Source organism: Triturus cristatus, chromosome 12 (assembly GCF_964204655.1).
Source record: "Triturus cristatus chromosome 12, aTriCri1.1, whole genome shotgun sequence".
Lineage (NCBI taxonomy): Eukaryota > Metazoa > Chordata > Amphibia > Caudata > Salamandridae > Triturus > Triturus cristatus.
This window is the reverse complement of record NC_140595.1, coordinates 11,714,106-11,732,412: the sequence shown is the minus strand read 5'-3', so window position 1 is coordinate 11,732,412 and position 18,307 is coordinate 11,714,106. Positions and strand designations below refer to the sequence as shown.

The window sequence follows — 18,307 nt, the reverse complement described above, 5'->3', positions numbered from 1 at the left end:
CACCTGTGGTCTGTGGGTCACAATCTCTCCTACCTTTCACCCACAATCCGTCACCTGTGGTTCACAATCTCTCCTACCTTTCACCCACAATCAGTCACTTGTGGCCTGTGGTACACAATCTCTCATGACCTTTCACCCACAATCAGTCACTTGTGGCCTGTGGTTTACAATCTCTCATGACCTTTCACCCACAATCAGTCACTTGTGGCCTGTGGTTCACAATCTCTCATGACCTTTCACCCACAATCAGTCACTTGTGGTCTGTGGTTCACAATCTCTCCTACCTTTCATCCACAGTCACCTGTGGTTCACAGTCTCTCGTGACCTTTCACCCACAATCCATCACCAGTTGCATGTCTGTGTCTAAGAAGCCAGCTCTGATACCATCCATCATGGACCAATTGCAGAAGGTTGTGGTGACTGATTGGGAGCTGAGCTCAGAGTGATCAAGTCTGTGTGTTGGAGGGTCACCCTGATAAGTGTGAACTGAAACGTCACAATGATCGAGTGTGACCGTCTGGTGAGTTGTGCCTGAGTGTGAGCCGGGGCTCCGAGGATCAGGTGTTAGCTGAAGGGCCATTAGATGATGTGTCAGTGTGAGTGGGTGTGAGGTGAGATGGTATACTCATTGAGTATGAGTTGACGTCACTGTGCCAGGTGATAAATCACTATTACTGAGTGCAAGGTGAGCTCAATGTGGCAAAGGGTGAGCCGGGGTCAATGTGATCGAGTGTGAACCGAAATGTCATAGAGAGCAAGTGTGAGCAGAGGCCCTGTTAGCCCAGCAGGATGGGGTGGCCGCTGGAGTCACCATGATAGCGTGAGGTGACGTCACTCCCCACCTTGCACATTCTGTGTTGTGACTGGCTGCTGTTCACACGCCTTTCTCTCCTGTAGGTAAAACGCCTTCGGGGACCCCCCTGCGGATGGTGGAGAGCGGTGGCATGATGAAAGCGGGTAAGGACCTGGCACAGCCCCGACCCACCCCCTCTGGGCTGTTCCATTCTGTAGGTGGGCAAACCACTGCCGCGGAAGGGGGAGCCCCAGGGCCTGCTCCCTCCCCAAGAACTGTTAAAATTCACGTCAAGCTGTCACCGTATTACTGGGGGGGGGGGGGGCTCACTTGTAGAGAAAGCCACGAAAATGTTGTGTGCACCAAGATCTGCTTCCTGTCGTTAGCATGTGTAAAATCATTTTTAAATGTCTATTTTTAGCAAAAACCTATCGATTTTTGGTAATTCCTTCTTGGTATCTCATCAGCAGTCACTTGCCATAGTGCCCAAGTCAGTGCGTGACGTCCTGGAGCGCTGTTCTTGCAGCCCCTCGTGTGTCAGCCCATGAAGCAGTGAGCCGTGCTCAAGCATGTGCCCTCTCACAGTTACGTGACCCAGTGTGACCAATTGCAGTGCTGGGATTTGGCGTTTTATTTTAAAAGGTGGAACAGCTGCCCACCCCTTTGCAAGTGTAGAAAGATCTGGGCCCAGGGCGCATCATTTCAGCAGAGTCACACTGGTGGTTAACGCCCTCTTTTGAGGTCATTAACGGTTGTTAATTATCCAGGCCCTAAACTTTGAGCCTGAGCGGTATATGAGGGTATATAAGGGGGAAGGCACAATAACAGCGGACTCATACCACACATGACCAATGAGGCAGTCTTGCTGGCTACAGGCGCACAAACAGGCTGCCTGTGCCCGTCTGCACCGAGTCCATGCGCGAGTCCTTCCCTGAACTCAGACCAGCCCTAGAAAGCTAATATGAGAAATGTAAGGGGGGGTGGACGTCTGCACCCCGCAGAGGGCGCGAAAGCACTGGAAACCCTTCGCACTAGGCGCTTTACAAGAAAGGGATGGTCTGTTATACGCTGACTGAGCGCTGGGAGTCACCCGCCCCCTCACCGGGGATTGAGTGCACCCGAAGTTTAACACCCTAAAGCTGGTTCGGGTTTTTAAAGTGCGCCTGCACTGCCATCTAGTGGTGCAAGTTAGAATGACAACTGCTTTCAAATGAAAGGGCCCAGTCCCACTGACCTGCCTAGCCTAGCCCTCCCTCGCCGTCAGTGGCAAGGCTGCAGGCGCTTCTTGTTTTTCATTTGTGAGAGGCGTTGATTCTGTCGGGGGCTCCTGGCCGCTTCTAGTGGCGGAGCTGTGACTTCCGGGTCAAACCAGCAGTCAAAGCCCAAACCCTGGGAGCTCAGATTTGGGAGTGACTGCAGAAACCCATCTCTCCACGCCTTCCAGACCTTGAGGGAGTCCCCCGGGCTGGTTCTTCCTGACAGCAATTATACATGTATGGATTGATTCATCTGTAGCGCCCAGAGGCGCAGGTTGAAGTATTGAGATGCCCGCCTTGCCTTCCCCCGCAGGAGACACCATATTACATCTGCCAATAGCAACAGTGGCCCTTTAACTCTGAGTGCGTCAGAAAACTGATCAGTCATCTGGGGCAGGAAGAGGCCCCCTCAAGAGGGAGCTCCTGGTTTTTATATTTATAGCCTACTCAGCGTCGGTCACTTCTAGGCCTGGACGGCTGGCTTAGCACCTGTCACCTGCTGAGGCCTGGAGGGCTGGGTTAGCACCTGTCACCTGCCGAGGGCTGGGTTAGCACCTGTCACCTGCTGAGGCCTGGAGGGCTGGGTTAGCACCTGTCACCTGCTGAGGCCTGGAGGGCTGGGTTAGCACCTCTCACCTGCTGAGGCTTGGAGGGCAGGGTTAGCACCTGTCACCTGCTGAGGCCTGGAGGGCTGGGTTAGCACCTGTCACCTGCTGAGGCCTGGAGGGCTGGGTTAGCACCTGTCACCTGCTGAGGCTTGGAGGGCAGGGTTAGCACCTGTCACCTGCTGAGGCCTGGAGGGCTGGGTTAGCACCTGTCACCTGCTGAGGCCTGGAGGGCTGGGTTAGCACCTGTCACCTGCTGAGGCCTGGAGGGCAGGGTTAGCACCTGTCACCTGCTGAGGCTTGGAGGGCAGGGTTAGCACCTGTCACCTGCTGAGGCCTGGAGGGCTGGGTTAGCACCTGTCACCTCCAGATTGCTGCATAACCCTTTTCTAGGTTCACAAGCTGTGCTTTATTCCGCCATCTACTGGCTGCATCCAGAAGAACATGTTGGAATAAAGAAACCTTTGTTTTGGGCATTGACCATGGGCGGAGCCTGTGTGCTTTCGACACTGTATCGCAGATGTCCAGGGTGTACAGGGCGGCTGGCCATCTGCTGATACTGGTCTGCAGTTTGATGGAGACTGCGCTCTTCCGGATAAGGTCTTGTGACATAGGAATGCTGCGCTCACCGGCAGGGTCCATCGTGCACCCCTTGCCTGTGGTCATTCTACAGATGTCCAGTCCTTCATTGGTTAGACTCCCTCCATGCACCCAACTCCTGTGCTCATCCTACAGATGTCCTGTCCTTCACTGGTTAGACTCCCTCCATGCACCCCACTCCTGTGGTCATTCTACAGATGTCCAGTCCTTCACTGGTTAGACTCCCTCCAAGCACCCCTCTGCTGTGGTCATTCTACAGATGTCCTGTCCTTCATTGGTTAGACTCCCTCCATGCACCCCACTCCTGTGGTCATTCTACAGATGTCCAGTCCTTCACTGGTTAGACTCCCTCCAAGCACCCCTCTGCTGTGGTCATTCTACAGATGTCCTGTCCTTCACTGGCTAGACTCCCTCCATGCACCCAACTCCTATGGTCATTCTACAGATGTCCTGTCCTTCACTGGTTAGACTCCCTCCATGCACCCCACTCCTGTGGTCATTCTACAGATGTCCAGTCCTTCACTGGTTAGACTCCCTCCATGCACCCCACTCCAGTTCTCATCCTACAGATGTCCTGTCCTTCACTGGCTAGACTCCCTCTATGCACCTCACTCCTGTGGTCATTCTACAGATGTCCTGTCCTTCATTGGTTAGTCTCCCTCCAAGCACCCCTCTGCTATGGTCATTCTACAGATGCCCAGTCCTTCATTGGTTAGTCACCCTCCATGCAAACCTTGTTTTTGTGTGAGGCTGGAGACGTGACCACTGATTGGATGGAGGGCGGCTGAACCTCTGGACCCCCCAGCAGGCCTAGCGCAGGGTGGGAAGGAAGGAAGGGTCCTGGAACGTGTGCAGGAAGTGGGAAGTCCAGCTGATCCTCCTCCACCTTATGAGTGATTCCACAAGCGGGTTCATCTCCAGAATCTGAAGTTCCTCAGAACATTTTACACCCAACTGTACATCAGGCCACCAGTGTCTTATCCCAGCGTCCCCTCTAGTCCACCTTGTGTGATTCTGGCAACATGGCTTTACCTGTCTGTGCCCCAGGTATATTATTTTTAGAACTGCTGTGTTAGAACTAAGAGAACTGCTAACTTTAATGTACAGAAAACTGTTATTTTACCTATGTTCATGGTCGCGCTTGACTCACGTTTGGCCCCTGGCATGGTGCCACGCTGCACCCTGAGAACCCTGCCAGCTCCTTACCCCTCCCGCACCACTGGCCATGCATTGCAGCGTCCGTCTCTCCCTGGACAGGTGAGGGTGATGCATGAGCCGTCTCCAGGCCTGGCTTCCCATCTGTATCCAGCGCCCTCAGCCATCCTGCCCGTGCCGCGCTGCCTGCTGCCAACCACAAGCACTGAGCCTGGGGTTAGTGTTAAGGGTGTGTTATGCTAGCTTTTGCCTCCTGCACTGACACCAAACTCACTCTTCCTCACTGAGTTGTATTTCATGTCGCTCTGGTTACTGTATGAATACACTCCGCTCACTTGCTTTTATTTCCTGCATTGGTTTATTCAAGTGATGTGTCTGGAACACAAATGCTGCCAATAAACAGCACCAGAGAGTGCACAAAGCTGTTTCTAGTACATGGTTACATCACAAAATCCTTGTCCCACCCGTCTGGTTACAGGCAGGCAGACTTTAAGTATGTCTGCGATGAAGACTACCCCAGCTCCCTCGCCGACATATTCCTCTGACGGTCCGACGGAGTATTAGCCATTGAAGGTTAGCATATAACACAGTCCAGCGAGTTAAAGAGAAAACTCCCATGATGTGGGGGTGCACTCATTTTAGCTTTTTAAAAAACTAAATCACTCTTTGGGAAAAAAAGCAAACACTTGTTAAATGTTTGAGGGGCAGCCGTCTCTTTGATGGAGCTGTCCCTAAAAGTTATAACACATTGATAGGAAATGCTGAGCCTGTGGTTCTTGCCAATGGCTAGGAGTGTCCGCAGGGCCAGCGGACATCTCTAAATGCGGAGTGTGGGTACTCCGTCTCGGCGATGGACTCATTTACTCCGTCGACCTGATGGTTAAAATCATTCCCTGCGCTCTAGATCAAGGCCCTTGGTTGGGTTTCCTCAATCCTGGTTTTGATCCTTTCCAACGGACTGGTGCGGTCTCATTCCAGTTTGTCGCGTGCAGCTCTGAACGTGTTCCTTACTCGCCTTGTTTTCTAATAAGTCGACAAAATGTTGTTTTAAATCCTATTATGTTTGTCCGCATACACAGTCTTTTATAGCACTGTGGATGGAAAAGCGGAGACATTTCTAGGACTGCTGGATATGAGAGCCGTGGGAGCACCAGTAGAAGAGTTTGGGAGCATTGAGTGCATCTGGGGAGCCCGAAACTGTGCCCTCCCATGTGGAGTTTATGCGGACACAGAATGTGACCCCAAGTAGTGTAGAGTGACAGCAACTGACAATGGAGCTACAGCAATCAGGACCCCATGCAGGTGGAAGTGCATCATTCAGAGGCTCAACATCTCACAAATCTAAAATTGCTGCTCATACACAAATCACAAAGACACGCCAGGGTTAGGTGGTTACACCGCGCCTTGCATTTCTAAGATCATATTTCATGGGCACAGTCCGTCTTGCGATGTGTGCTGTACAGTGTAAAACACATGCAAACTCAGAAGCGTCTGGAAAAATAAAAACATTTCTCCTTTTTAACACCTGCCTCAAAGAGGCATTATGTTTTGGCACAAAGCTGTGTCAGCCATGGATAGTGACTAGAACGTTGCATCAAAAGCCCGGGAGGGTTGCACGTGAAATACCCACGTACCACACATGGGACGCCCCCTTCATGCACAGCAATGCACACCAGTACTAGCATTACTTTGTGTAACTTTAATATTCCTTACCAGCGGAAAGGAAGTTTTGTGCTGGAAAATAAATCACAAATGAGCAGTTTTTGCCAGTTTGTGTCACTTTTTGTGGCGCAGACCCAGGGCAAAGAGTTAGTACTGCTGCCCATGCTCCGGTGTTAAGTGCAGCAACCGGAAATCATAGAGAAAACAGTGTTACTTTCAAAAACTAGTTACATAGAACGGGGCAACCCTAAGACCTGAACCAGGGGCAAAGTAACACTGGAATCCAAACAAGGGTTCAAGTATAACATTCAAAACATTAAACCACCCAAAAAGGAAACTTATTAGAGGAAAAGAGAGAAAAGAAGAAAAAGCCCAATATTATTTGGGCACAGGATACCCATGTACAGACTGTTTCATAGAACTAAAAAATTTAGATTTTTCTTTATTATTACCAAAGTTAGACGATCAAAAACAATCGTAAGACAATAATGGCACTCGTGGGTTTACACAGACAATACAGAAAGTGCAAATAGTACAATGTGTAATCAGACAGAGTGACTGAGGGGCAATATACAAGGGCGGGGTTCAGAAAAAACAGAAACAGCATACAGCAAAAATTGCATCCTCTTCATTTAGGGCCACATTAGAGTGTCGACGGCGTTTCGACCAAAAATGAACTTAGAAGGTCATCATCAGGACAAGACAAACTTAGGAGCGTCCAAGCAATTTTCAATAAAACATTAGATGATTAGTCCAGAAGCTAGTACAAATGCAATATAGCGTGGAGAAACAAGACTCCGTACGGTTACAAATTGGACCGTTCCATCAGAAGGATTAATAAGCCTCATAGATTTATGACTCTCCCGCCTAAAGTGAATGTTGCCAAGGATGAGACCACATCCTGACATCTCACTAGCCAAGCTGCTGCAAAGGGTTGCATGTCTTTGACCATGTCTCCTACCCACTGATCACAAAGGGACTTTCTGCATATGCCCTCCAGTGCGGGAAACGGCCACTACAACGCGGCCGTTTCCACGAATAACCATAACCACGCACGCATTACAACGCATGCGTGGTTACAACGAAAAGCCTTTACCACGCATACCTTTACTATGAAATTCGTAGTAAAGGCATGTGTGGTAAAGTTAAAAGAAAAAAAAAGGGGGGGTTGGGGGGTCTCCCCCCCCCCCCAAAAAAGTGTGGGATTAAAAAAGAGGGCTTGGGGGGGCACCCCCCAAAATAAAATATAAAAAAACCGCACCTGATTAAGTCATTTAAAGAGAGATGTGGAGGCAATCCACGTCGTTAGAGGAAACGGAAGGACACTTCCGCTTCCTCTTAACGACGTAGAACGTCACCAAGGATAATCGAGGAGAGGAGAGGTAAGGGGGAATGAGGGGGTGGTGTCGCACAGGGATAAATTTAAAGGGTAGATTTTTAGTGCAATATCCTTTAACAAGAAAATGCCATTAACATGCATAATTTAACAACGAAAATCGTTGTAAAAGTATGCGTGTTAAAGGCATTTTCGTGGTAAAGGATATGCGTGGTGATGGCATTCGCGTTGTAACTCATGCGTGGTAAAGGCATGCGTTACAACGGAATGCGTTGTAAAGTCATGCATTCCTCCAGTGCACATCCTCAGTCAGTTTTTGTTACAAGTTAGCTTACTTGGACACTACTGTCTGTACAATTCTATGTGTAGTTCCTGCCGTAGGGTTAACTTCCTGTCATAACACCCTCTTCATGCCACAGTGTTAACTTTCTGTCATAATGTCCACTTACTACCACAGTGTTATCTTCCTGTCATAATGTCCACTTTCTGCCACAGTGTTAACTTTCTGTCATAATGTCTACTTCCTGCCACAGTGTTAGCTTCCTATCGTAATGTGCACTTCCTGCCATAGTGTTAACTTCCTGTCATAATGTCCACTTCCTGCCACAGCATTAGCTTCCTGTCGTAATGTGCACTGCCTGTCATAGTGTTAACTTCCTGTCATAATGTCCACTTCCTGTTGTATTGTTCACTTCCTGCCATAGTGTTAACTTCCTGTCATAATGCCCACTTCCTGTCACAGTGTTAACTTCTCCTGTCATAATGTCCACTTCCTGCCACAGTGTTAACTTCCGGTCGTAATGTGCACTTCCTGCCATTGTGTTAACTTCCTGTCATAATGTTCACTTCCTGTTGTAATATGCACTTCCTACCATAGTGTTAACTTCCTGTCCTAATGCCCACTTCCTTACACAGTGTTAATTAACTTCCTGTCATAATGTCCACTTCCTGCAACAGTATTAACTTCCTGCCATAGTGTTAACTTCCTGTCATAATGTCCACTTCCTGTCGTAATGTTCACTTCCTGCCATAGTGTTAACTTCCTGTCAATAATGCCCACTTCCTGCCACAGTGTTAACTTCCTATCAGAATGTCCACTTCCTGCCACAGTGTTAACTTCCGGTCGTAATGTGCACTTCCTGCCATTGTGTTAACTTCCTGTCATAATGTTCACTTCCTGTTGTAATATGCACTTCCTGCTGCAGTGTTCATGTGCTGCAAACAAGGTGCACTTTGGTAGTCTCCCACAAATGGAAGAGGGGCTAGATTGGGTCTCTCTTGTGAGTTTTGTCAGCACCGGTTCTACATTAGGGCCACTAGCGACAGCTGCCTTTTTGGTGTCGCCACATGAGGATTTTTCTCAGAGAGTCTGGAAATCTTGCAGGTTTGGTTTCAGTAATCAGTTCTTACAGTGCAAATGCACAAACGTTTGTTATTTCACAAATAGGATCACTTGTGCGCTCTCCAATCAGGGTGTGGAGCTTGCTTGCACGACCTTCTAAGTTGGCATTCCTCCCCAGCACCTGCCACTCCGCCATGCTGGCATCCCCCTCCTGCATCGCCTGTGCTAGCTGCTTTCTCCTGCTCTATGCACATGAATCCAGGTGGGGGCACGTGTGACTGGGGGGGTCTAACCATCACTGTCCTGTTTCTGTCCAGCCATGTACTCAGTGGAGATCACAGTGGAGAAGGACAGGCTGACGGGGGAGACCAAAGTCCTGTCCAGCACCACCCTGCTCCCCCAGGACCTCTGCTTGCAGGGGGTCAAGGTGTACGAGGACGAGCGGAAAGGTAACTCCCCATCCTGGCACCCCACTCTCCGACGGCTGCGCTACAGGGTCTCATGGTGCTGATGGTGCGTAGAACTGGAACAGTTGCCCCAAGCCGTCCTTCCATGGTTTGTTCCTAGAGCGGTCAAGACACAGGAACATGAGAATAAATGTAACGATATGTCCCACACTGCTTCACCGTTTCTTGTCTCTACATGGGCCACGCCATAGGTGACGGAGGAGGAACGTACCCTTACCACCTCTCTTGGGGGGCCACCACACCTCTTGGGGGGCCACCACACTCCAGGTCAAGAGCAACACTCTCTCTAGTCCTGAACTTTTCACCCATGTCTCTCTGATTTCAGATGTTTTAGCCTAGTTAGTTAAGGGGAACCAAAACAAAACTGCAGAACCCAGAATGCATTAGTCTATCAGATGAAAGTTTGGGACTGGAAACAGTGTCTAGAAGTAAGTGGTCACCATACCCCTAACACTACTCCTCCTTGGCGCATTTCTAAAGCTGAAATGTAACTTCCCTTCCCCTACGCAGGGCCAGTTCAGGGCTTAGCCCTACTGAAACGGTCACCCAACCCTGGCCCTGTAGACCATCACCCCTTGGCCAGCCTGCACGAGGCCCATCCGTTCATCTCAGTTCACTGCCTGACATGCACTTACCGCTCTTAGAGAAGCCGGTCCTGTCCATGTCTGCGGCCTTTGGCTTGTGGGTTGCCGTGGAGTGGTAGGCGCAGTCTTCATCTACAAATGATGCTCATGACTTACATGTGGCCGCTTATATTGAGGACTCCTGGGATACTGAGGGTGGCTGGCTCCAGACACTTCTTTTTGGGAGCCCTGGTGGGCATTGGGACTGGGTTTGACTTGCCTGAGACCATTAGTTTGTGCTGTTCCTCTTGAAAGTGGGGTACTGACGGCAACTACTGTGTGTCGTTTGGCGACCTCAACTTGGGCCACAAATTATCTTTCGGCGCGACTATCTGTTTTGGGAGGCAGCTTAAATGCTGACTGGTTGTGGGCAAAAAGTGGTCTGGCGTTTTGTGGTTTGTGCTTAATGTGTGAAAAGATAAGTGCCAGGGCTCACGGTCCTCAGGGGAGACCATTTCAGCTTGGACACCCGGCCAGCACTGGCGCACGTCTGTGCCACTGTAACCCCCCACCCAGGGGTGTAGCTTAGTCAGTGAGATTCGGGGGGTGTGAATCTAAAATATCCCACCTAAAAAACAATATGCCGAAGGGGGGAGAGATGACCAAGATTTGGGATGCACTGTTCCCATGACGAACAGGTTCAATACTTATTTGCATTAGGAGGACCTCTCTCTAAGCACCTTAAAAAATAATAACAAATAACTTTTTAGTCAAACAAGGATGATGAGAAAGACCAACAAAGGAACAGAAGCCCCGACTCAGGGCCCCCAGACCCAACTCTGAAGCAAAGGATGAATTTATTTAGGGGGTTAAACCCCAAACACCCTCCTTAAGCTACACCCCTGCTCGCAACCATCACATTCCAACAAACGGGACTGTCTGGATTATTCTGTGTCACCAAAGTTGTAAGACTGGCAGGGAGAATGTATTATTATTTTAATTTTAAGATATATTTAACTATTAAACACTCTGCTCGTGCATGACTGAAAAATAGACAAAGAGTGTCACCATGTCATGTCAGAAATGAGTGTCAGTGTTGAGAAATTAATGCAGAGCACTGGCAAACTCCAGCACAAATTGATCACTGGTCATATCCGCCATCTCTTCAGGGTGTGATTGTCAGCTCAGGCTGTGCTCGCCGTGGGACCGGTGGTTTTGTGTCCTCTGAAGCTTGTGGGTATGTGGCGGCCACACGTGCCTTTTTTTTGTGCACTTACTTGAATGCAGGGAGGTGTAATGGTTGTTTAATGTTTACTATTTTTGCTACATTTTGAGCTTGAAATACTGGTTGTGGGTACTTAGTGACAATGAATTATGCGTTTTTCATGATTTTCCTAATGGGGGGGGGGGCAGTTCGCTTATCCTATATCCCAGTATTACATGCCAGCAAGCCCACAGTGTTACCATAAGGTTGGTTCTTTATTCCTTCAGTTCTGCTGATTCATTTTCTGTTCCAACCCTGAGTTCTCCTCTATGCCGTAGGCCACTTTGAGCATTTCCGTGCACGCCTTGGTGATGTCCTAGGACTGCTTTAAGAGGTTCTCCCAGTGTGTAACCTAGCACTGCTCTGCCTTCGGTGTCTGGCATGGTGTCAATGTGGACTTGGGCTGACGGTACTGTGGCTTTCATGTTCTGAATCTTGTGTCTTCTCCCCACAGTGGTGCATGAGGTACGCAACGAAGAAGGAATCGTGGAGAACGGAGTCCACCTGCTCAGCTCTACCGAGGTGGAGGAGCTGATCCACAAAGCAGACGAGGTGACGCTAAGCGAAGACCACGAGAAAGAGAAGAAGGCCCCCAGTCAAAAGAACACGCCGCGAAAAGAAATCACCGGGGTGCAAGCCAAAGTAGTGGACAGCCCCAAGGTCCTCGTCAACAGCGAAGGCGCCGAACCAAGCAAGGAACAACCCGTCACCATGATCTTCATGGGCTACCAGAACGTGGAGGACGAGAACGAGACCAAGAAGGTGCTGGGCCTGGAGGGGACCATCAAGGCGGAGCTAGTTGTTATCGAGGACGGCGAGAACAAGCCGGTCGCTGCCGATCATGATGGCAAGGACCACAACCCGCCCAACGGGGATGCCTCAGAGGCAGCTACGTTGCTGCAGAAGGGAGACAACCCGCTGGGGGACAAACCAGAGGCCAACGACACGGAGCCCAAGGAAGGCGAGCAGGATCTGCCGGTGAAGAAGCAGCGCTGCAAGTGCTGTACGGTGATGTAAACCCACCGCTGCTCCCACCCAAAACCCCTGCCATCCATCTCCCACGGAACAGTCAATCAAGCCAACCGAGAAACATTCCCACCTCTCGATGTTTTGGTTCTGTTGGCTGTGGGTGCTGCATATTTTACTTACAGAAAGTCGGGAACTCACTTTTTTAACGATTTGAGGAGGCCGTGTTTGTAAAAGCGCCTGCTCTTCAGCAATGTCTTGTTCTGTGTCAGACTTTCCGGTTCACCCCAGGCGGTGCTGTGACGACATCCTATGGGGGCAGTTTCCATCACATTATGCCTGTTGAGTACCACCTCATTTGTGAATGCCTTTCTCCACCTCTGTGGCCGCGTCACAACGGCGCCTCCCACCGAGGGCAGGTGCCGAAGATGCTAAACTTGATTACTCCATTTCATTTTCTGCTCAGTCTGTCGGTGACAATGTTGGGGGGATGGGCATGTGGGGAGGAGAGGGCTTTGCCAAGCTTCAGTGAGCTCTTGAATCCCTTCAACCCCCTTCCAATCTCATGTTTTGTCCTGTTGGTGGGACTGTGCTGGAAACAGCTGAAAGGTCCTTGTACATTGTATCATGAGACGGAGGCGTCACATTGGACTGGCTGTTAAAAGACAACTGCGCCTCTACAAGTACTATTGGGGTACACCCTGGGAACTCGTACCCTCTTTCCTTTGTCGAAGTCAATCCATCCAAAGGTTTTCCTTTGCCTCTCTCGGTGTGCTCTGCAAAATCAGAGAGTTGTCGCGGAACAGGAAGGAAACCCAGACCTCTCTCCAACACGAAGGAATTGAAAGTTTTGGAATTGTGAACACTGGACTGCACCGCGCCCAGATAGCCAGTACCTGGGGAACTGCTACTCACTGTTTCTGTATGTGATTTGGAAGAGCGTGATGCACCCGCAAATTATATCCTGTGCCCCACTGCTTAGATCCAGCAGCCAATGAGTAGAACACGTCAAACGAGATGATCGAGACATTGAAAGCCACTCTGTCGACCATGGGCTTCTCCAGCAGTGAGTGTTGCTTGTTCTGTCTGTTTGTTGCTGTGCCTCGTATACTTGCTGACTGTTGGATAATTCCACAGTCTGTGCTTGTTTCCTGGAAAGCATTGATTTTAACCGTGCATTATGTAGGCGACTGGGCAAGATCTTTGCTGTGAGAAGCACAAGGCATTGATCACGCAACTTCTCATGGCCACTTGGACTTGCACTGCAGACGTGCAGAGAGAAGCTTGAGTCAGGAGCAAGAGCTCATTCCCACGAATAACTGGTCCCTCGTTCTGTTGCCATCTGCACCGCCCACCTATTAGCTGTGTTTGGCCAGTGGGTAGCGAACTGCACCATCGCTCACACTTAGGCGTCTATCAAGCAAGCTCTGCCTTGGAGTACGGTGGCGCGAGCTTCGTTACTCTTGCTTAGCTGCTCATGCCGTCTCTTGGTGGGGCTTTTCCATTCCATGACATTTAGAACCTTTTGTCAGACTCCCTCCTGCAGTTCTGTGGAAGGTTCTGGAATGTTTCCTTGCCAGAGGTTTCCCAACACATTACCAAGGTGGCAGTCTGGGCAGTCAGCATGTATTTGTGTATCTAATGGCACACAGCTTCTCTCTCTTACAAACGCCTTCGGAGAGGAACACGGACCACTAAACCATGAGGAATACAGTGGTCAGCACAGTTAGTTTTTGACAACGAATAGGGCGGGGGCTGTATGACTGTAAACAGCATATATATGTCTGATGCTATTTGCTCAAATATACTGTGCATCCCTTTGCAGCACGTCAATGTCACATAATAGCTTAACTCCCCATAATGTGAACATGCAGCCAATGAACTGGAATAGGTAAGAGCCATGTCCTGGGGTGCCCTGGAAGTTAGAATCAAGCTGGTCACCCCACTTCTGTGACCATGGAACAGTAGCTCTGCCCTGCCACTGACTCGACTTTGGGAAGTGAGAATATGACACTTCCAATACACCCCTGCCCAGGGGCTTCACGCAACTTATTCACAGTTTGATGAACGGAAGGGCCTGTCCGCTATATTACAAGTGCATTGTAGCCCAGGGCTCCTGCAGTATGAAGGACGGGGGAGCCATCACCTCTGAGTATCCCATCTGTCAGAGTAATGAGGCCATCATGTGTTTCAGTAGCGGACACTGAGAAGTAAATTACTCCCTCGCACTTGGAAACATTTAGAATACAGATCCAGTGCTGGTGAAACCACAAACCACCAACAAATTGTGACAATCTTTGTGTTTAAACACTTAAATCTCTGTCCGCATGAATCCTATCGACCCTCCCTCTCACTATAATGCAGTTCTTTTTACAGCCACCCGGTGTCGCTGTTTTTAGAATGGGCTTTAGAAAGAAGAACCTCAGAGTTCCATAGAGCTTTTTAAACAAGTCTGATTTTCTTGACATTTTATAGAAAAAATGTATAGAATTTGGGGGCCCAAGGGGGGTGCAGGCAGCAACTCAAAATGTGTCATGTATTCACTCCAGCCATTCATTGGGCCAATTAGTGCGAGTTCTTTTCGGGGGTCAGATAGTGGGTTTCCGTCGGGCCAGTGGGGCAGGACCAGTGACTCGTGGAAGGGGTTATGGACCCCACTACCAGGTAAGGCAGATGTTTGGACAAGTCCAAGTCAAAGGTTGGTGGGGGACATTAGGAGAGGGAGTAGCATGGAGGAGAGGCTCAGGAGATGGTCTTGTGCCCCGACTTCATCTCGCAGCAGGAGCCAGTCCTGGTAAGACCCTGGTCTCCGTCGCAGTGACGTCCACGACAGCTGGAGATACTGACGCGACAGAGATAGATGGACAGCTGGAAGCTTCTAAAGAGGCCTGGGACACAGAGAGTGATTTGCAATGCTGGGCACCCACAGGATTCCGCCCCAGCCCCTTGGACATCTGTCAAAGGAGCAAGAATCCATCCATTGCTGTGGATCTAAAAGCCCACTTTGCCTTACGCTAGACCAGTCTGCTTCTCCATAATCCGCTTGGCCATGTTTCGGTCCTCTCTGCCCCACTATGGCCTACTCTTCTCTCAAGTCTCAGGCTGCCCCACTTTCACAGGGGATCTGCTCAACCTTTCATCCTTCCGGTGAGTAGCATTGAGTTGAGTAACAATAAAGATGTGTTATTCAGCCCCAGACCACCCTTCTGGGTGACTGTGCACTTTACAAGTAAGTTATTTTATGGGCTGCTCTGGGGAGGGCAGTTCATTTCTTGTCCAAGCCCTGTCGGCCGTCCAGGAGTTCTCAGGTTCTCCAGTTTTGCCAATGGACGGCTTCTGGTTTGAACTGTGAGAAAGCTTTAGCATCCGGAGGTCAGAGGAAGGTGCTTGGTGAGGAGTCCCTAATCACCAGTTACCCACCAGGTAGAAATATGCCCCTTACTAGGAGGCACAGGTGTTTTTTCATGGTTCCTCCAGCTGATTCTCAGCTGGCTGACCCAAAAGGTCTGGTCCCCCATCTCCAGAAATCGATGCCGTGGCTTCCATATGTACTTCTGAACGTTAGAAAGCTAAAAAGTAGTCTTACAAAGTGATTCAAATAAATATTTTCATCTCCACTTGAGGAATTTCACTCCTGTAAATTAGCTTTGGGAAGTACTTCCGATGCTCTTGTAAAAGTCCACCAACGAGAGAGCTCAGCAAGAGGTGAGCGCCACAAACACCCGTCACGGGAGTTCTGAGCACCATACATGTTTCATTGCTCAATTACCTCATACACACGTGTAGCATCCATGTGCTGGGAAACAACGTGTTGCCTTGAAAGCACTAGATATGTCTGTGGGTTCAATTTCCTCAGTAGAGTGCCTCACCCCCTCTCGGGGCCCCTAGGAGAGGATGTGGCTTTATCATGTAGAAAGCAAATGGACATACAGCTGTCTGTTCACAAGAGGACTTAGTGGTTCACTCCACTCACCTATGCGACTTAGGGTGGTGCAAAAGTGTCAGGCAGCAAATGGGTGCATTTGTGGCGCTGTGGATGTACGCTTCCTTTGAAGCTCACTTCACCTCTTCGGGGATGTGCCCTAGGATGGCAGGTGACTAGAGCTAAAGAGAAGAGTGATGAGGGTGCGGTGCACTGTGGGTAATATATCGTTAAAGCTCACATTCAGTTGATGGTAACTCTGTGAAGGTGTAGCAATACAGAGAATATCGAAGGGATACAGAGCATACTAGGCAAACGTTCTCCAGCTGATCACCTCTCCCCCAATGTAGATCCCCAGCGTAGGACAGGCAAGTGCCATGAAAGACATTTGGAAGGATCCTAGGGCACTGTGGGTAATCTTTTCTTTGCCAATCACCTCACCGTCTGTGTAGTGTCCTTAGGACCATAGAGAAGTAAATCAATGGAAAAAAACCGATAAGAGTTGAAGCATTGTGGGTAACTTTTGTTTAGATGGTCACCTGCTCCACCAGTGCCTCTCCGAAGGGGTGACGCCGTGGGGAAAGCTGGAAAGACCGTGAAGCATTGTGGGTCGTGTTGTTTCAGGCTGCTCGCTTCGCGCCTGCAGCAGAAGATCGTTACGGTGAGTCTGACTCTGAGGGGTGAACTTTGCAACAAGCAAATTAGCTACGAACTCTTGACTGCAGACCCCCAATATATCATCTCCCCATCCTTATCCGTCTGGTGTATGTAAAATGGTGGCTTTGGGGCCGAACGCGCCCACCCCCACTATGCGTGGCTCTGCTAAAGTCCGCTTCCTTCTTGCTGTGATTTTTACCTGTGACCCGATGTATGAAGTATCTCATTGTAAGCCAATAAACAGTGTCGATAAACTCCGGCTGTGTGTGGAATCTTCTCTAAGTGGACCTTTGCTCTCTTACCCAGGGGAAGTCTTGCTTGTTTTCAGCTCATGTGCTCTCTTTATTTTCTTCTGCCCTCCTCTTCATCGCTCCCTCTTTCTTCTAGCTGTAGTTTTGAACCTTGAGTAGTTCTGAGGACAAAAGCAAGTTGTGCATGTTTTATCATCTAGTGTTTGGGTCAGAAAGTGTGGTTGTTTTATCTTTAAACATTTTCTGGTGTGGACATCAACAGTGGGAATGTTTTCGGTTCCCATCTGATGGCGACCGTAGCTGCACAGCGTCCATACGTCACTGCCTCCTTAGGTTTCTTTTTTCTTTCAGGTTGAGTTGCAGGGAAGAGAGTGGGGTCGCAACGGAAGAGAAAACGGGACACACTGCTTCCCACGTCTGCTGTTATACATCACATGCTGCGCACTCTCCCGCCATCCAGGGTTGAATTAATGAATGATGAATTTGTAGGGTGCAGTGGCACCCCATACGGGGTATCCTGGAGCTAGCCAGAAGCTACGATGTGCCAAGCAAAGAGAGTAGTAAAAGACGGTGTTGCTGCAGCCTAATATGGAGGTGCCGCTGGTTGAGGGATGGGCTTTGCAGGAGGAAGGTAAACTGCCATGCAACCCTATACTTGATACAAGAGGCAACACCTCTCTGTTTGGATTAGTGGTTTATTCTATGGGATTGTATTAGAATTGCTTTGGGGCAATATTCGACGACTGCTTGAGTGATGCCCATACAAGTCTAAAGGGTGTTAAGTAGGGTTTGGTGATTGATCGTAGTAGGAAAGTGTCCTTTTAGGAGCCCCCCGCCCCACTTCTTGCCCTGGATGCTGTGGTAATAGATCTGAAGGTGCCCTGGGTCACTGCTAACCAGGCACCGGTGCCAGTGCTCTTTCTCTCACAGGTCATGTGAATTGGTGCACTCAATTGCCAAGATGCTTTAACCCCCCCCTTATAAGTCCCTAGTAAATGATTCCAGGGGTACCCAGTCGAGGGAGTTTGAGTGGTCACCAGGAAGGCAGCACTTTTTGTGCCGCTCTGAGTGACCCAAGTAAAAGTAAGGTCTGCAGGCCTGCTACTGCCGCCTGCACGAGCAGCTTCCCTGCGCGGCTTCGACTCTGGACACACCATGAGTCCACTCACTTTCTTAATTTACAAAAGCCACCTCTAAGGTAGGCCTCCTAAAGCCCAGGAGGCGAGGTGCATTATATTAATGGTGCAGGTATATATGAACAGACACATATACCTCTACAGTAACCTTGCCGTTAAAGTTTACTGTAGGTGAACGGCGGTCCATAGGTTAACAGGTACTGGCTACCGGACAAAACTGAGATAGCCAGCTCCATGATGGCATCACCAAATGTTGTGGTCTTTGGTATCGAACACCGTGCTTTTTCACCCCTGACATGATTCTCATTTCAAGGATGAACTAGCATGCACCC

General features: G+C 49.6%; 1 protein-coding gene across 2 annotated transcripts in view; it reads left to right on the top strand.

Annotated features, from left to right (window-relative positions):
* The window catches only part of PALM (paralemmin), a 269,190-nt gene extending 252,345 nt beyond the window's left edge, over nt 1-16,845 (top strand). The window contains exons 7-9 of one of the 2 annotated variants that reach the window (XM_085638545.1): nt 898-957; nt 9,067-9,198; nt 11,498-16,845. In XM_085638545.1, coding sequence (XP_085494671.1) covers nt 898-957; nt 9,067-9,198; nt 11,498-12,060 — 755 coding nt within the window. In that variant the 3' untranslated portion in view covers nt 12,061-16,845. The remainder of the gene's footprint in view (nt 1-897; nt 958-9,066; nt 9,199-11,497) is intronic. The other variant, XM_085638546.1, reaches the window with a different exon arrangement.
* The last annotated feature ends 1,462 nt before the right edge of the window (nt 16,846-18,307 follow it).